Source organism: Augochlora pura, chromosome 7, assembly GCF_028453695.1.
Source record: "Augochlora pura isolate Apur16 chromosome 7, APUR_v2.2.1, whole genome shotgun sequence".
In the NCBI taxonomy this organism is placed as follows: domain Eukaryota; kingdom Metazoa; phylum Arthropoda; class Insecta; order Hymenoptera; family Halictidae; genus Augochlora; species Augochlora pura.
This window is the reverse complement of record NC_135778.1, coordinates 36,543,198-36,558,106: the sequence shown is the minus strand read 5'-3', so window position 1 is coordinate 36,558,106 and position 14,909 is coordinate 36,543,198. Positions and strand designations below refer to the sequence as shown.

Sequence of the window (14,909 nt, the reverse complement as noted above, 5' to 3'; positions counted from 1 at the left end):
TAAATATCCATAAATTTTTATTCGTTTGGAAACGACATTGCAAGCACATCGGTTTGTAAAATCACCCCCTGAAATGTCTTCTAGTCGAACACTCTGGAAATGCAAGATATTGTCTCTTCGCAATTTCGTTATTAATATTGGAGTTAGGCTTGAACTCGTTCTATCATTGCATCACTATGAAATCAAGAATGTGCGACGACGTTCAAAATAACATTGACAATTTTCAGATGAAGTTGAAGATGGTGTCGACGAAGAATCTATAATTTTGTCTTGATTTATTAATATTTCCAATTTTTTTAATTACATTTTATCATTCACCACCGTTATTTAATGTAAAAAGTGGTTTCATTGTTATAAAATCTGATTGAATGTAGCCAGTCCTTTGAATAAGACATTAAAGAGTGTAATAAAAGAATTTCATTACTATCTATGTAACATTTCAGGTATATGCACGTTTTCAATGGTGCAGGTAATATTCTGGTTCGCGTTGTGTGAAATGCGAAATAGCGATCGTCACGCATACGTGACACTGTAGTCCTTAAACTGGATTTAATTCAATGATTATCAATAGTTTATTCCAATAATTTTTAATAATACACGAGTATCCACTATTTGATGCTGGATAACATTCTACATACGTATCATATATATATTTCCGATGAATTTTCAAATAACATTAATATGAAAGGACTACTTGCTGTAATTCCAAATAAAAATTATCGACAGCGTTATGCGTTTCATGTGTCAAACAAATTTAATTGAAAATTAGCTCTTATTTCCCCTCTTTGGCTTCCAAACCAATTTTTCAAAGAGACATCAAAAGTTAGCAATCCCAGTTCTACGAAAATGATCCACAAATAATTAAAACCCTAAAGTCGCGTGACATAACACAAAAATAAAACGATATGCTGATCTTTACAGAATGATGAACGTTTTGCTTCCATTTAAACGTTGCACGGGATCCTGTTTTGCGGGCGCGCACACGCGCGCATCGCCTCTACAAATCGAAGACAAAACTTCTACAAACAACCAAGAAGTAATGTAACATTGAAGTCGGGTAAAAAGCATAACCCCACAGATAACAGAGCGACAGTTTCGTCAAATACACGTGCGGGACGATTCGGTCATGCCAATATAGAGATCTCTTAAACAGTTCAATAAACCGTTCGTTCACCCACCTCCAGATGATATATCCCTGACTAATCCACCTTTAATGTTTCGACCGTGGAAAAGTGTTTTATTTAGTTGATAGGCGCAAGCTCATGCTGATCAGTCTAATATGCGAACGAATGGAACGGAACGTAACAATGAGATGTAACAGAACGGTAAGTATGCTCTATGAACAATCGTCGATTATACCCGTGCAAGGAATATCCACTACGATGAGAGAAATAATGAAGGAAAAAGAAAGTACCGTGCAGAGGTGACAAGTTGGCTAGCTAGAGAATTGCAGGTCTCGTTGGCCTCTCGCAGCCTCCACTATTTTTCAAAGTGACCAATTGTTATCTTTTCGTGATTGGTATAACGTAAAATGAATCTGGAAGATATCGTGTGCGTGTGTGTTCTGTTTTGTCACTGTCGGATAACATACGCATGTCCCAGGAATTTTACATAGTGTGCCTCAGTAGGTTGTTATATTCACACTTTTCCTTCATCATAGTAGAATAGAGGTATTTACATTTTATAAAATATAATACAAAATTGAACTTGAAAATACAGCAGCACCTCGGGTTATCTATTGTACTATCTGTCTTACGGGACGATGATATTTATTCTATACTATGAGTTAGTAAACGACCTGCAATTGATTATTTTAGATAATCGAGGGTCTACTGTAATCTTCAAAGTTCCATTGGACATAAATATGTACACCCAGTCGTAGTCGAAGTAAACCTGCAGGAGGAGAAAGTCGCTGAACTTATCAAACTTGAAGGATCATCGACCAGTCGTCGGAAAGGTCCATTGTCCTATGATCAAGGGACAATCTGGTCCCTGTTCTCGTCACGGCCAAGTCATCCGCGAATCAGATGCTCGACAAAGAAAGTGTGAAAGCATATCTGTCATTGTTTCCGTGGTTTTAGCCAGCCAACTTGTTCACCCGAGCACAGGCGAACGCAAGACACAGCAGCGTTAGGAGGTACATGTAGGTCTGGCGTATATTGTGCGGGTTCGTTGAATAAGGACAACCCATTTATCGAATTTACCTGTCCTGTCCTGCCGTCTGGTCGCTTCGACGCCGTTTCTAACGTCCTCGACGTCAATTCTCGTCGTTGCAACGCAACCGTTAGCCGTTTTCGTGGTGGCAGCGTTTCCGCGCGACGATACCTCGTTCTCACGCCGGCCGAGCATGCTTACCTGCTCGTTGGACCTACGCAGCACCGCCTTACAGGCGTTAGGTTCGTGGAGACCGTTAATCACCGTCGTAATGATCGTTCCCGAATCGGCGGCCGGGTACACGTACAACGTGTCGCTCTTACTAGCCGACAGCCTCGCCGCCGGCACCTTCGAGCACTTAATTATCAGGGCGGTCGATCTGACCACCTTCGGACTCTTTTCGAGAGCGTTCATACGCTCCCGGACGACGTTATCGATGTCACGGCCGACTAACTCCTCGGAGCCTATCACTATCTTTTGACTGTACAACGGTTGCGGTCGGTTCAGCGTGCTCTTGGGAAATTTCAGTCTAACTTTCGCACGGTTTGTGGTGGTGTTGGAGGTGGTGGTAGTGGTGGTGGTGGCGGTGGTGTTGTGGGTGGCACTCGCATGCGTATCATTTTCGTCTACGGCTAAACAAACAGAAAGAAAAGGAAAAGACAAATCAACGATCTAAGAAGCCAAAGAAGCGGCGAGATTCTGTACAGTTTTTCGTCCCTTCGTTACTATCCTCCCTCCCCCGGCCCTTTCTCTCTTGCTCTCTCTCTCTATCTCTTTCGCTTTCTCTCATTCTATATCCTTTGCATTCTCTCATTCTCTATATCGTTTCCATTCTCTCGTCTCTCGTTTATTAAGTCCTTTTCGCTCGGCGCCTCGACTCGGCGCGAATCGTTGTCCAGCGGAAAGCACTGGTCGAGTTTAATCGGACTATCGGTACTCGGTTATAACAGCGGGTTCCAGCAGTGCGATCGGGTCGGAGACTTCGATGCTTGGGTATCACGTTCTCGAGGTGTACCGGTAACCTCTCTGTCGTCGATCGGTCCCGATCGTTCGATTCGACGTGAATCGTCGCTACGAGAAATTAGGGGTTAAAGGAGAAAGGTGTTCCTGTATTTCATCGCTTTTAACAGCTGGTCTTCGTTTCTTCCCATCGGAGAGGCTGCAGGATATGTCGCCGGGAATATATCCCCGCCCTATAACGACGGGGTCGTATAATAATCGTGGTCCCTCCATTGGTGCGCAATTTTATGTGAACGCGTTTCACTTATTTTCTGTTATGTGAACTGCAAAAAGGTCAAATTATGTTTCTATCGACAGGGGAATTTGGCAATGCAAACATTCGCATTTGCTTCGTCTACCCTCCTTGTAAGTATGTGAAATTTGAAGCAATAGGGGTCTAAAAATAAATTTTTAAATATAAATATACTAGCTACTTTCAACGAAAAGATCAACATTAATCTTACAAAAGCACGTCAAAAGTAATAATTTTAATATACCTAGCCATAATAGCTTCCATGAAATGATCAAAATCGTTTCGCAAGATTTCGATAAAAATAGTCCAGAGAATAATTGATTTGTCCAATTACTCTGAACAGCTTCTTAAACTAGCCGCAAACTTTTCAGTCTAACATAACCGGCAAGAACAAACGCGCGTTATCTGTTTCCATCCCCGGTGGAAATAAAAAGTAGCGTGGCAAGTTGTTTGATCATTCCATTGAAGCTCTCTATTCAAGAAGTTTGTAGAAAGATTGGAATTTCCGCGTTGCCCAAGTTTACCGGGAGCTCGATCCTAACTGTGTAAGTTTGGTAAGATGGCGAGAGACCGAGTGTACCTAATGGCTACTTCAGAAAGATTTTCACTGGAACGCTGAGGTCAGTCTTCGTAAGCGCGAGATGAGAAATGTCGGGGACAGGACGCAATTAGATCACTACAAATATATATATATATGTATGTATATCGGGCTTACGTAATCTCGGTGTAATCTTATTAAGTGGGTCAGGCTCGAGCAGAATTCTTCTGATACTCGGTAAACCTATACTATGAATTAATCACGTAATGTGGCAGGGACGGCAATGTAATTACGGTATACGGAGACCGGCGACCTGCAATATAGTACTCGATGCACCGTGGAACTATCTACAAGGGGTTGCTAAGGGTAGTCGGCGCAAAAGATGCTACATTCACGAGCACTAATCTAAGTATCTTCCTAGTCTAGCCTCATAATCCTTGGACAAGCTGAACGATAATTGAAGCCAACTAGAAACTAAAGGGATGCAAGCGACATTGTTTCACAGTTTGAATTTTGAGGAGGTTCTGTACACCATTTAAATTAAGCTATATGCTTAATTATGCTTTGTATATTGTGAATAAAATTTATGCAAACTTCTAATGATTTTCAACTTTTAATTCACGTGACCACTTGCAGTTACGTAATGCTAATTTTTAATTGCGAGAAATCAGGTATTTTATGCATTTATAGTAATCGGAAACTGTTAAACTATAAAGGGATTCAATAATTTCAAAATGCTCCTATATTCTTCTTAATTTGTTAGAATTGTTAGCAAATGAAATATATTTCTATTTAATTTGCATCTAGTATAATTTACTTGAAAAACTTTTATTCCGTAGAACGATCCCGCAGTCTAACTATTACTGTTTTTTTAATGATACGATGAAAAGCAAGTTAATTATATAATTTAGAAAGTACGACCGATCGCCTAACAGGAAAGAATGGTGCGGCAAGCGCGGAATAATTCAACCGTAAATACCGATCGATTTTTATTTAGTTTCTCGTGACTATTCCTACGCTGTCCAACACGTAACAAAGGTGAAAACAACGAACGCCTACTCTAAACTTTCGACAGCCACTCTCCTAGCCATCCTGAGAAAGGGTTACGACATTTGTTTCTAAACTTTGCCTACGTATTATCGCTCTGAGTATTCGGTGATCTTTCTAATCTCTGACAAAAAGTTGCTTCAGCAAATATCTGTCCAAAATTTGTTAGGCAAATGTTAATCGATCCTTACGGCGTCCACAAATATTAACAATTTCATCAAACCTCGAGTAAAGGTCTACGTTATGTTTAATATACATACTACGTAAACCATTATTCCAGGTTTCGATTCGATTTTTTTTCATAATTGTATATGTTAAGGTTATATTTGTGGCCACCTTTATTACTCACGTATCTTGGAATCTTTAATGACTATCTTTAGTGACTTTTTAACTTTAGTGACTATCAAATGTAACAATGGCCCAAGAAAATTCTATCCTACAGTGATTCCCAACTTTTCCATAGCCTTATACATGCGTGTATAAGTGCAACGTATCGTGACGCATGGTTTTCCACCAAACCAAAAGAAAAGGTACATGCGAATGTATAGATATGTATCAGATACATGCAGATGATTGAACTGTACAAAATTGTTAAATGTGTTTTAAGAGTAGAAAGTATTTAAGGTATACACAACTCACTGAAATATATCAAAACTGTGTACATGATGTTATAATTTTTAAAATTATTTCGAAGGCTTGTTTCGTTTTCATTTGATTCGTTTTTCAGATAATATATATATAACATATATTTCCATGTGAATGAGTACAGTAGTGTTCCGATAGATCTGGTTCGTCATTCAGGAAAATCTGTTTTATCATTGTTCGTGTACATGTAACTTGAGGCGAGAAACACGCATAGTAAAATCAAGCAGCGCAGTTAATTTGTACTTACAGGCGAAGCTGCTCTGTTGTGTTCCATCTAGCAAAACGTTAGCGATAAAAATAATCGCAGGTATAGGGTGAAATGCTATTCGAAGATAACAAGTGATCGAACTTGCCTCCGACTGTACATTGTTCAGACGATAGTAAGAGGGGGTCGATGAGCAATTTCTGATGTTCAATGTCTAATGCTGTATAACTTTGTCGTCGGGGGAATAGCAGGGAGTTTAATACATTGGATTAGCTATCGCGGTTAGGTGTGCACCGGAGGTATGCAATTTGCTACGGCAATCTATGTTCTTACGTAAAACGGAGAAAAAGGGTCTTCAATATTCGCGAGAAAACATTTCAAACCCATTGCGAATTTTAGAAAAAATTCTACGAAATTAGAGCAATTTAATTAATAAAATTTAAATCGAAAAATTACAAATCCTACTAAATTTCGAACTTCTAGCATTTATGATCCTTATATTGAATAAAAAGCCGCAGGATTGCCCCTTAATCCTTTAAAATCTTATTTTGAATAAATACAAGTATATTAGTAAAAGTCATCGCTCGCAGTAATTGCAATTTCGACTACTAGAAAAATTACCTACGCAACATCGATCGGAACACTACCGCAGAACACGCGCGACAACTACGGATCTTTTTTCTCGAAAGGAACACATTGCGAGGAACTTGTTTTAGATTATGCGTCTCGGTTACTTACGTTCTCATCGTACGATAGCAGATTAACGTAACGGTTATTGTACACACGGAATGGGTATCATCAAAAGCCATGCGTCTCGAGTCGTAAGAAAAGGGATAAAGAGTAGTAAGAGTGAAACGAGATCAAGACGATTAATACGTTGAAGAAACTAACCGTTGTTTCTCCTGGCATGAATCTCTTGGTCCTCCGAAACTGTTTCCAGAAGTGGCAGAGTGTTGTCTGGACAGTAAGGCGTGCTAAACGGAATTCCCGAACTGCCCTCTGCCATTCCGGCACCATCTAATCCTGCGCTATGGCAGCTTCGCGGCAGGCTGGAGTATCCTGAAATCCGAACACGTATAATCTCACCGTTGTTTTCAATTTATACTCCGAAAAATCGCGTTAACATCGACAGTATAAAACGTGCACAGTATCATAGTACAGATATTCGCAAAATATCTCACAGGTTTCTCATTCGAAATTTACTAAATAAAATAGAAAACTGTAGAAACATCTCCTCAATTTATCTGAACAATTCAAGCGAGAGAAATAATTTTCGTTCTTCTTTGTTAAAATTAATTTAAAGGTAAATATGTGCTAGATGAAATATATTTACAGTGGAGATATGCCAGATGAAATACCAAACTGAAAAATCATCACAAGATGATTCAAGCATAATAGTCTTCGGATCTACAGTTTACTTAAACGTAGTGTGGTATCACTACAGAGGCTATAGCATATTATCTGAACGTTTATCGTAACTACGATTTTTCTGCCTTTGATTAAACTATAGCGGTGTCGGCAGCAAGATAAAAAGATTTGCGATTAGATTTGAAGGCCTGCAAACTCCTTCGGAACAAGGGGTATCGTCCGTTCCCTTTCGATTGAGAAATACCGAGACAGTTTTATTGAAAAGATAAGATTCGCTCGTGTTGCGCTAGCTGAGAGACGCATCGGCGTGTACTGACTTATTTCAACGAGATCTTGACTAGGAGTGCTCGGCGTAGCTGGTACGCTGCTGGCTTTTCTTCTGACGCACGAAGTTTGGCATCGGTCCGTAGGCGAATCCTCGTCCTTCCGACGCGGGCTCATTTCCTCCAGCACCTCCTTCTCCGTTCGCCCCGTGTATTTAAACTTCGTGCCCCAGGAGAATATGGATCCTCCGCTGACGACCGGCGCGTCCGACGCGCTTGACAATCTAAGAATAAAGAGAGAGAGAAATCGGTGCAGATCATTTTATTTGTCTCGTCACGCCGCCTGAAATATCAAATGTGCAATTGTGCTACACGTTTCCGTAAGAACATTATCAATCTAACGTGTTCCATTTCGCGGCGGTGCACGGTGGCCCGGTAACCGACTTTTCGTGATTTGGGACTCGACACTTTGACTAATTCCAAGATATAGTTTCTCTACGGATCTCTTACATTATTATTGTGTTGTGTTAATATTGTTAATGTTAGGAGAGAAATACGAAATAACTGAAGCGGATAGCCGACTATTTTGGATCTTTGTGAACACTAGAAGCGGTTCTGTTAAGACTTACTTGATATATCACAATATAGAGCTTTAGTAGATATAACTAAGTACTTATTTAGAATATTTAATTATTTTGAATTAACTCGGTTGAATTAACCAGTTTAAATTTATCCAGTTCGAATTAATGAGTTTAAATTTATCCAGTTAATTAATGAGTTTAAAATTAACTAGTTCGAGTCAATGAGCTCGAATGAACGAATTTAAATTATCTATTTTGAATTAACTACTTTTTTATAAGATTCGTTATAACTAACCGTGAAAAACAAGTTGCAGTTTAATTAAATCTTGAGCCTTCGTCACAAAAAGTTGCTCCCCAGAACACAGTGCAATGTATTAGGCTAAAGTCACGCGAGCATTGAGGCATAGATGATAAATATGGCGGACGTTAGTTTTATTGTCGTATGAGCTGTGCTTTTATCATTGTGACAATCGAAACAGTGTTGTATAGTCATTATGTCTCGACGAATACCGGCAATGTACACCAGCGTTCATAGGTTCATAGTCATTTTGTTAGAAGTGTTACAAATATAGTCGAATTATTTTACGTACAAGTAATTTAAACAATTCGTTTCTATAACTGAGTGCTATGAACTTTTGAGTAACAGTGTTTACGTTTATTGAAATGCGTAACTATCATTTTAGAATATATTAGAATATTTTAGAATAATATTTTTATTCATTAATCGCAGTTAACAATCTTTTTCTCTTTTGGAAAGAAATGTTTCATTAACTCTTGAAATTATGGTGATTACGTTTTCCGCAATTAAGATGTCACACATTTTTGCCGACTGATAAGTGCACAGCGAAATTAGGAAAGTCACGGGAAAAGACAGAGAAAAAGAAGAACAAATTTCTCGATTTAGATCTGTTATCTGCAACATGTTTATTTCGTGAAATTATAATTTGGTCTCAACGAGAAGAAAGGTATAATATTTTTTTCAAAAATAAATGAACAAACTGCATTGAGTGGAACGTGTACGCGTTTCCGTATAACTCCGACTTCCCACCTCTCTAACGAAACGTTTTGTTACACGCGTGTTTATTTCTGTATTTCATTTGACGTATTTTTACGTTTCCGTGCACGGGCGTGGCATCCTGTTAAAATGCTAACTGGGAAACGTTGAAAATTGCGAAATACTTGTTATCTACAGTTGCAGTGTGTCTCAATTGTACTCATCCTGTAACTCGATACGGTTCCCTGTAATCGGTGTTGCAAACAAAACGGCACTTGAACGTTTAAAAACAAATTGAGAATGCGAAATAAAATTTTGCGATCGTGTTCCCGGAACCATTGAATTTAAGAAGATTGTTTTCGATACTGCCCTACGCGTGCATTTATTCACTACAAATTACTTCAATTTTACGTAGATAAATATTAATCATTAATAAGTGTACCATAACACCTCAGCGGTAATTTTAAAAAAGATGTAGCAAAATTGATGGAAATATACTTCGCAAGTAAAAACGCTATAGTTAGACATACTAATCAGCCATATTCCAGATCCAGTGAATTCTCTAATTAATTCTATTACTTTTTTATAGCAGTTCCAAATAATTTTATCTACATTTTCAATTTGTTTTTGTCGACTGCCTGCTACAATTTATTTCAAAGTATTCAATGCTATAAACAGTTAGGTAATTTCAATAACCTCGTCGTTCACAACCGCCTATGAAAGCACACGTTTTCATTTACGAACGAAACAGCATTTATATTATTACAGAATAATTATGAAACAAAATGCAATGTACCTCTCGGAAATCGAACACTGTTATTCAAATGTTACATTAGTCGATACGTAAATAATGCAATACAAATCGATATGTAAAATCTTACGTTGGCAACCGTACCATTTCATATCAGTATTCATAATTGTTTAATGGAATTGTATTCATTATATACAATATTACTCCATATTTTGTGCATTTTTCCGATATAAAACAGAATAATTGCTTCCCCGATAATAATTAATTGAAGCAAATTGTCGAGCTTTTAAAAACCGGTTTCTAAATATTTGTAGATGTCCACGCTTTAGTTAGACATGTCCCGGTTTCTCAAAAACCATGAGAATCGGTACCAAAAAGGTGTGCTGTTATAGAAAAGAAGTCGTTGCGTCTGTGATTCCCGATTAACCTTCGGAAAGCGGACCTCGTTAATAAATTTTAATTATTAATCTTTTAATTATTAACGTTAAGTACTAGCTTCTAGAATAAGATCTGAATAAATAATCTGTGCAAGAGTTCTCGAATTCTTTTCAAAGCTATATCTCCTAAAAGAGGCTAACCTAGAAGATTAGAAATTAGGTGAAGCCACCGCCGGGTCCGAACGGACCCACGCGCCGCCGCCGTCCGTAGTTCAATTCGGAAGCAGAACCAGTCTACTCGTGCTACGTATCGGAGGATGATTGAAATTGTTTCGAATAAGTGGCGAAACAATTTTGAGGGATTAAAGGCGGTATTAAAAGACACAGTGTTACGTCGATGATTGAAAAGCATACAGAACTAGAATGGTATTACGCGCTACGGCCGGTTACCATAACTTGGCCCCCGGGAATAACTAAACGGTGCGAGAGAATAGGGTGCTCGAAGCTGCGACCGGTCCGTGCGAAGACATTGAAAGCGATTCAGCTGAATAAAAGAATACATACGTGAAAAATAACATTTGCTCGATGGCGCATCTCCATATGTGGCGACAGTTAGACCCCGTGGGACACTTAAACCCAACAGTGTGCTTTTTCTGAAAATTGCGGGGAAAACGTTGCACTAAAAACCTCTACACTAGATATCGTACGCTGGAGTCAATGAGCTACGACTACATATATAATATGTATATATAACTGTGTCAACACATTAAATCGTCTCCGAGTAATCGCTAGCTCTCTCGCCGATCGGACACTAATCGCTCCGTTCGTACGAATCTCTTTTAACGAATCGATTCAAGCCGACACTGAAACAACGCTTCGGGAGCTGCAGGAGTTGTTTAGTTAACGAAACACTCGTTAATCTATGTTGTCGGTAATTTGTACGGGTTGTTGCACGTAAAGCGATGTTTTTAATCAAATCATCGGAGATTGATTTATCAAATAAATATTATAGAATATTAGAATATCGTGGAGGAAAAACGTTTATCAATTTATTATTCAACTATTACGGAACAGTTAAATATAACTGAGTAACAAATTAAGTATTAACAAATGAAAAGCAATTGAATGTAACTGAGTACTGCAAATTATATATTTTGAATTTCGCTTCGTATGAAATTATTTTTAAATTACTTCTAATTCAATGGAAAAAAAAATTAAATAAAAATGTTAAACTAGAAAAATATTAAGTGAATATTTAATATTTATAAGTTAAACAATTCTTCATAACAAATATTTCCAGAGAAAATGATGCTTTGACATGGAGACACTGATTTAACGAAACTGCAACAACGTTTGTTATCTGAAATTAAAATTATAAAATCGGAAGTTTTGCGAATAAGATTCGTCAAGTTTACGTGCAATAACCCGATAATAGGGAATATTTAAACGAAAACGATAAAAAAATTACAACAAACTTTTTCACCAAAAAATTCTGAACGATAAATATTACACGGGTACTACTTGAAACTTAAGTGTACTATGATACACACCACTTAAACATTGTCACTACATGTGTTATAATTTCGTAGTTGTTTATTACTTACACACATTTTGCACTGATATCGTAAAATATCAACGGTACGACATTTAAGGTAAATGATCATTAGTATTGTAGATATTATCAATTTCTACGTAATTTTTGTTCAATTTTCTGATACATCGTTTAACCCCTTGAATCGGAACAGTGAATTTCATACGAAACAATTGATTGGGAGGTTTCGTTTTTCGTTAAATTACAAATGACGTAACCCCGTCCTAACACAAAGTTACCGAAAATTACATAAAATTCTATCGTAAGAAATTCCCTGAAATCAAATATTTATTCCGCCCCTAATCCACACCCCATTGAATTTAATGTAAAGTAAAATCGATAGTTTCTCGGAAAGAGGTACGACAGAACTAGAAAAGTTGCTATATTTATCAGAAGAACAGCTCGTAACACTTTGCAGTGGCGATTCCCGCGAAATAAAATCGTATTGCACTGTTTCAAACCGCCGAGATGGAATAAAAATTACGCGAGTCCGCGCACGATGCTCTAAAACGTTTCGCGGCAGTGCCGGGGCAACCGTAAACGGCAACGGGAAATTTTTCCTTTATATCTTTCCTTTCCTTTATATCGACACCATCAAAGAGAGCGATGCGAGACAATTTCATCGAACGGTACCGCGTTCGACGATTCCGTTCGGTCGCGAACGATCGCGGGTATGGTCCGGTTCAAGGGGTTAAAAGGCAGAGATACAGAAGATCCTGGAGACAGAGGCAAATTACCGATTTGAACGACTTCAAACAACGGCGTGGTTTCATTGATATATCTGGCCGCAACAGCTTTAATCGGAGCTCCTAGCGATAATAACACAATAGCCTTGTCCATTCGCACACTAATGACCGAATTAAATATTGGGAACAGTTCGATCGTGATACGTGACAACAATCAGACTAATATATACTTCGAAAACTATGTTAAGAAACATGTATAACCCGTGCAACTGCTACGAAACGACTCACCTTCGTCCTCACGTCCTGAATAGGCCCAGCAGTGGAAAATAATAAGATTAGTCGAACCCGTAACAATATCGAGCGAGCAATATACATCTACCAACTGACGCGCGGCACGCGCTCCTACAGAGAAGCTACCCTCGTAATATACATCCCGGACGAAAAGTATATTTTATCAGCGGATCTTCGCACAAGAAATTTCCTCGATAATTGCAAGAGACGTTTAGTTATCAAAAATGAATAGAAAAATTCTTCTCTTTCATAATTTTAACGCGTGCAGAATAATTTAACTGTATGTTTCATCTGTTCTAACTATAGCTATATATTTGACCACCTCACAAAATTTGTAATAAATATTAAAAAAAAGATTTTATATATTATATAATCTGTAATATATATGCAATTATATTATATATATATTATCAATGCAGATCTGATATATTACAACTGAAAAACAGAAGGATGTCGCACTAGGGTTAATAATACTTTCACTAACAATAGAAACACGGAGAAGACTCCTCCCGCGGATTCCAAGACAAATGTTTTCTACAACTGTGGAGCTTCTATAAAAATGTTAGACTTTAAACGAGTGGAAGACTTGCCGAGCTAATAATCCTATAAACTACGTTGAGTTACTGGGTCATGGTTGTTCTCCCACGACGAGGAAACCGATCTAGTAATAACTCATTATGTAAATGATAATTAACTGGATTATTTTTAATCGCGTTCGTTGTTTCGCGCGCTTTTATTGCGAATTTTAAAAAGATTTCCGATCAAGTAGATTTAAATTGAACACCCAGTATATGAATGCAGCAAATCGTAACACGAAATTTCATCTTGATTTGCGTTGGTACAAAGGCAGAAAATGATTGTAGCCCGGGAAGGTGAGAATTTGTACAGGTTAAGTATGTAATAAGTTCGTAATGTGGCGGTCGTGTGTCGAATAGTATAGTTATCCAGTTAACTCGATACCTTGCGTGCGAGAATGAGCGCGCCCCGACAGCGGCTCGTCACGAATGCTGCCACGATCATCGGGTTCGCGACATTTCGGACCTACCGAGCCTGAGAACCGCGATTTACTAAATATAATTGTCGCATAAATTTCACCACTTCGAGCCTAACTCATTTTATCATTCCATTCAGCAATCCTGGTTCAGTTTATTATCTCACGTAAGAAATAAAATACTATAAAAATACGGTAAAGCATACTGACTTATATCACATTGGAATATAAATGTAAATCTGAAATTTCTATAACTTATGCTGAATATTTGTCACTCCTAGCATTAAATTATACCGTAAAAATACTAAAAGATATTTTAGATAATATAGAAATTATATTAAAAGATACTTTACGTGTCACCTCTTTAATTTCAAATAACAAAATAACATTTGCCAAAGTTCTTGTCGAATACATTGCTATGGATTAGGTCATTGAATGGATTAAAAGACAGCTGTGTAGTCGAAAAATTGAATGAATACGGAGTCAAATGGTAAAAGAAGTGACGCTAGTCTATTTATGTCAATTTGTTACACGTGGAATTATGGTAAACTGCTTTCTCGCTAACCATTAATATATTTATCGCTGATGGCATTAAATCATTTGCATATTCGACATCTATTGGCAAGTTGAAAATGATAAATGGAATATTAAAAGCTTCTAATTGACACTATAAAATTGACACACGGTAATCAAAATAGCTCGCGCTCGAACTACAAACATAAATCAGTGATTCAACACCGAAAAGTAAATTGTTCCTTCAGTCTTTTATTTAAATTAATAAGATATTGAATAGTAAACGTTCGAATAAAATAACGAACTATTAATAAAATTAATCCATAGAATCAGAAAGATCTTTACCTCGCTAATTGTCAAATGCACGATAAACATTTTCCCTTCGTAGTTGATCTTCTGAACCTCCGGCCAGCGGAAATGATGTGTTTTTCGAAATCCTTGAAACGTTAGAATGCCACAGTGATTTATAGCAAGGTAGAGCTGTACACCTTTCTGGTCCTGTAAACATAAAAAGAGGAACAATCATTCGATGGACAGGCAGATGAAAAAGTCATAGTGTTAAAAAGATTGACTAAATTTTGTTGTCTACTAGATCTCTTGGTTACATTTCTTGGAATGCGAATTATTTGAATTTAAGTATATTAAATACGAAATTCATTTAT

The 14,909-nt window shown here is 37.6% G+C and overlaps 1 protein-coding gene across 2 annotated transcripts in view; it reads right to left on the bottom strand.

The window, feature by feature from the left end:
* Frmd5 (FERM domain containing) overlaps positions 1 to 14,909 on the bottom strand; it is a 44,410-nt gene that overhangs the window by 13,711 nt on the left and 15,790 nt on the right. Inside the window, exons 6-11 of one of the 2 annotated variants that reach the window (XM_078187767.1) lie at positions 14,593 to 14,745; positions 12,741 to 12,755; positions 10,740 to 10,828; positions 7,527 to 7,756; positions 6,733 to 6,900; positions 2,205 to 2,786 (exon numbers count right to left, since the gene is read on the bottom strand). In XM_078187767.1, coding sequence (XP_078043893.1) covers positions 2,205 to 2,786; positions 6,733 to 6,900; positions 7,527 to 7,756; positions 10,740 to 10,828; positions 12,741 to 12,755; positions 14,593 to 14,745 — 1,237 coding nt within the window. The remainder of the gene's footprint in view (positions 1 to 2,204; positions 2,787 to 6,732; positions 6,901 to 7,526; positions 7,757 to 10,739; positions 10,829 to 12,740; positions 12,756 to 14,592; positions 14,746 to 14,909) is intronic. The other variant, XM_078187768.1, reaches the window with a different exon arrangement.